Raw genomic sequence first — 3,325 nt, 5'->3', positions numbered from 1 at the left:
GGGTCATGTTGAGCTTCTCATCAACCAACACCCCCAAGTCCTTCTCCTCAGGGCTGCTCTCAATCCATTCTCCACCCAGCCCGTACTTGTGCTTGGGATTGCCCCGACCCACGTGCAGAACCTTCTGGCCTAATTAAGGCCACACTCCAGCAACAAAAACTGCATGGGCAAAACTCTCAGTTCACTGGGAGAGCAAGGCCCCAGGGTCTCGCAGATGGCTTTGAGAAGGGAACAAAGACATGAGCCCAGATAATTCAGGTAAGGTCGGCAAATCCAGCCCACACACCAGGGAAAGCTCCTGACTAGCCGTGCACACCTACCGTTGATAATCCTGGCCACCCGCCACAGCCGCAGGAGTATCAAGAGCCCGACAGCTTCAAACTCATGCTCCCGGAAAATGAGGACGACATCGAGGATGAACGACACGATGACAACAATCCCATCCAGCACTTCAAACTTGTGGTGGAAGAACTCTCGGCGGTAGACGAAGACTTTAAACCCCACCTCAACCAGGAAGATGGTTAAAATGGAAAGGGAGAGGTAGTGGAAAACCTGAGAAGAGACAGGGCAAGTTCAAGGCCAGGAACACCTCCTGCGTGCATGCGAGTGGGGCAGGCTGGAAAACCTCCACTGCTTGAGGGCACGTCTGATTTGGCTCTACAAGGAGGGCTGGGGACTTTTCTTCTGCTTTAAGGGACAACCAGAGCAAGCACAGCAGGGCAGCCAGCGACTTTGGGTAAGCCAGACCAGGAGGTGTGAAGACAACCAGAAGAAGAGTGGCAGGAGCAATTCAGCTCTGCTGCAGCCCAGGGAAACATGAAGCTGCTGCACAGACCAGCATGAGCTGAGCCAGGTCGGCCCTGCACACTGCAGGGCTGTCACACGAGTCCCTGCGAGACCTTTGTCTGTGTGCCTGCAACTGCTGGCTCGGCAAGGCTGAAGGTCAAGGTCCTGCCTGCCTGGTTGTCCTATCTAGTGGGCTTTGAACACCAAAAAGAGGGAAATCATGGTTCACATTGATACCTCCCTGCATTTTACCTTTGGGGTTATATTATATTTGTCCGGATGGATGATTTTCAGGTCCATAAGCAACTCCCCGAGGACCAGCAAGGCATCCAGGATGACCAAGCAGACAACCAGGATCTGTTGGAGGAGAAGAACCGATGTGAAACCCTCTCCCAACAGGGGCGGATCAGCAAGCAGAGCCGACGCAGCCTTCAGCTAAACATGCCCCAACACTCACATAGCGTGCCTGGCCAGACCCTGCCCTGTGTCCCCAATTCAGCTGGTTGCATTTCATGGAGCTTTCTGTTGCTCCCACCCAGGACTCCCACTCCCGCAGCCCCTGCTCAGTGGGTTATTCCTGCAGAGTCTCGCCCACACAAAACTGCTTGGCTCCCCACCAAACCCATCCGTTTCCCACCGCTTGGTGTGTGTGTGTGGGGGTCTCGGGGAGCTTGAGCTGGGGGACAGCACATGCCTCTGCCGGTGCTGTGACGAGTGTGCACCGAGGCTTGTCGCCACTCAGGAAACATCTGTGCCCACTGTGGAACAGCTTGTTTCCGACAGGACAGCCCAGCTCAGAGGCAGCAGCCGGTCTTACAGGCACTGTGAGTGCTCACAAGCTCGGCACTGCTCTCAGCCCGCCTTGAGCTCTATCCCACATCAAACTCTGCTGTCACGGGTGCCTTTGGCCAAATCTCACCCTCATCTCCCTTTGGCCTGGGTTTGTTCTGCCTCACCTGAAACCTGTGGGAGCTGAAGAGCTTTTTCATCATGTCCTGGAAGGAGACGTGGCTCCTGGTGGGCTCCAGCTTGATCTCCGAATCTGGCTGCTTCTCCCCATTCTCCCCAGCTGCCTCCTCCTCCTCCTCCTCCTCCCATTTCTGATAGTCGTTGCTCCACTGCACGGGGTCATCCCCCACCACAGTGAAGTGCTTCAGGTACCTGGACATGGCTCTGGATCAAGCTGGCATCACCCTGCCAACGTCTGAGGGACAAGAGCAGAGCGTCACCTCCCCGCTCGGGGCTGACCAAGGATGCAAAATCTCCCCCATTTCACCACAGCGAGCATGACAAGAATGTGACACTTCGTTCAGATGCAGCTGGCCGGACGGGCCCCACTGATGGGAAATTGCTTAACGGTGGTGCCACTTATTTTGCATCACCTCCCACGGCGCGACGCGGAGCCCGCAGAGCCCCCGCCACCCTCCCCACTGCTGTTTGCACCCTGTCTGCTGCTCTACAACGAGGAACTTCCTCGCGAGGTATTTTCAAACATCTCAAAACAAAGCATCGATTACAGGAGAAAAAAACGCCAGCCCTTATCTCGCATCTCGTGATGCAAGAGGAGGCAGCTGCTGATTTCCTGTTGGAAAGAGCCATTGTGTTTCTATTAGACACTGATCGATGGAGGTTATCGCTCAGAAGCTGGAAGCAGGTGATTTCCTCCCCTTCATTTGCACTCTCATCCCCTACACGCTGGGGCAGGCTGCTGTTAGCATTGGGTCCGAGACAAACCCTCCACTGTGCTCCCAGAGCTGCCCTTGTCCCTTCAAGTGGCTGCAGTGGCAGCCCAGCTGCCCCTGGGCTAACTGGAGCCTCCTCACCCTCCAGCCACACCACCAAGCTGAAGAACAGCCATAATTTCCCTTCATTAACATCAGGAGCCGCTATTATTTCAGCCTTTGCAGGCAAAATAAACAGGTAATCCCCGCATTTCAGCCTGGCCAGCGGGCGATGCTGTCCTCCCCCATCTCCTCTCCCTGCATCCTCCAGAGCCGACCTCACCCCCAGGCATCCCGGCTTCAGCCCGTCCCTGTGGGCACCCAGCGAGGGACAGGACCATCCCCAAACCCGCAGACGATCCTGGTTGCAGCTTGGCACTGAGAACGGCTGCAGGAAAGGTTCTGTCCGCACCTGCTCTCATGTTCTCCTGTTGTAGCCCCACCAGCTCACCCTTCCTCTTTGGGCAACCCAGCGAGACTGCCTGGCCCACAAACGCTGCCGAAAACCTCTCCCGCTGCCGGCAGACAACCACATCCCCAAGCCTGGTGGGGCAGCTCTCTGTGCATCTGTCCTTGGCCAAAGCCGGCCGGGGAGCTCAGCACAAGCTGCTCTTGGCCCGCTGGAGCTGCTGTGGGCCTGCCCGTGCCTCCGTGCCGCTCTCCCTCCCCTTGCTCCCTGCAAGTCCTGGGGGGCCACGGTGGGATCCGCTCACAGCAGTGGTGGCTGTTGGAGGGTACGTGGGCTCCGGGCTGCCTCGTCACCCTCTGTAGGGGATGGAGATGGCCCCACGCTGCCATCACAGCGGCAGCACCTTCCG

The 3,325-nt window shown here is 57.3% G+C and overlaps 1 protein-coding gene across 1 annotated transcript in view; it reads right to left on the bottom strand.

The window, feature by feature from the left end:
- HVCN1 (hydrogen voltage gated channel 1) overlaps positions 1-1,990 on the bottom strand; it is a 5,405-nt gene extending 3,415 nt beyond the window's left edge. The window contains exons 1-3 of the mRNA XM_009283875.1: positions 1,743-1,990; positions 1,039-1,143; positions 321-552 (exon numbers count right to left, since the gene is read on the bottom strand). Of these exons, the coding sequence (XP_009282150.1) occupies positions 321-552; positions 1,039-1,143; positions 1,743-1,955 (550 nt within the window). The 5' untranslated portion in view covers positions 1,956-1,990. The remainder of the gene's footprint in view (positions 1-320; positions 553-1,038; positions 1,144-1,742) is intronic.
- Positions 1,991-3,325: the final 1,335 nt, after the last annotated feature.

This window comes from Aptenodytes forsteri, unplaced genomic scaffold, assembly GCF_000699145.1.
Source record: "Aptenodytes forsteri isolate BGI_AS27 unplaced genomic scaffold, ASM69914v1 Scaffold118, whole genome shotgun sequence".
Lineage (NCBI taxonomy): Eukaryota > Metazoa > Chordata > Aves > Sphenisciformes > Spheniscidae > Aptenodytes > Aptenodytes forsteri.
Note: the sequence above shows the minus strand (reverse complement) of the source record. Positions and strands in the feature narration are given on the sequence as shown.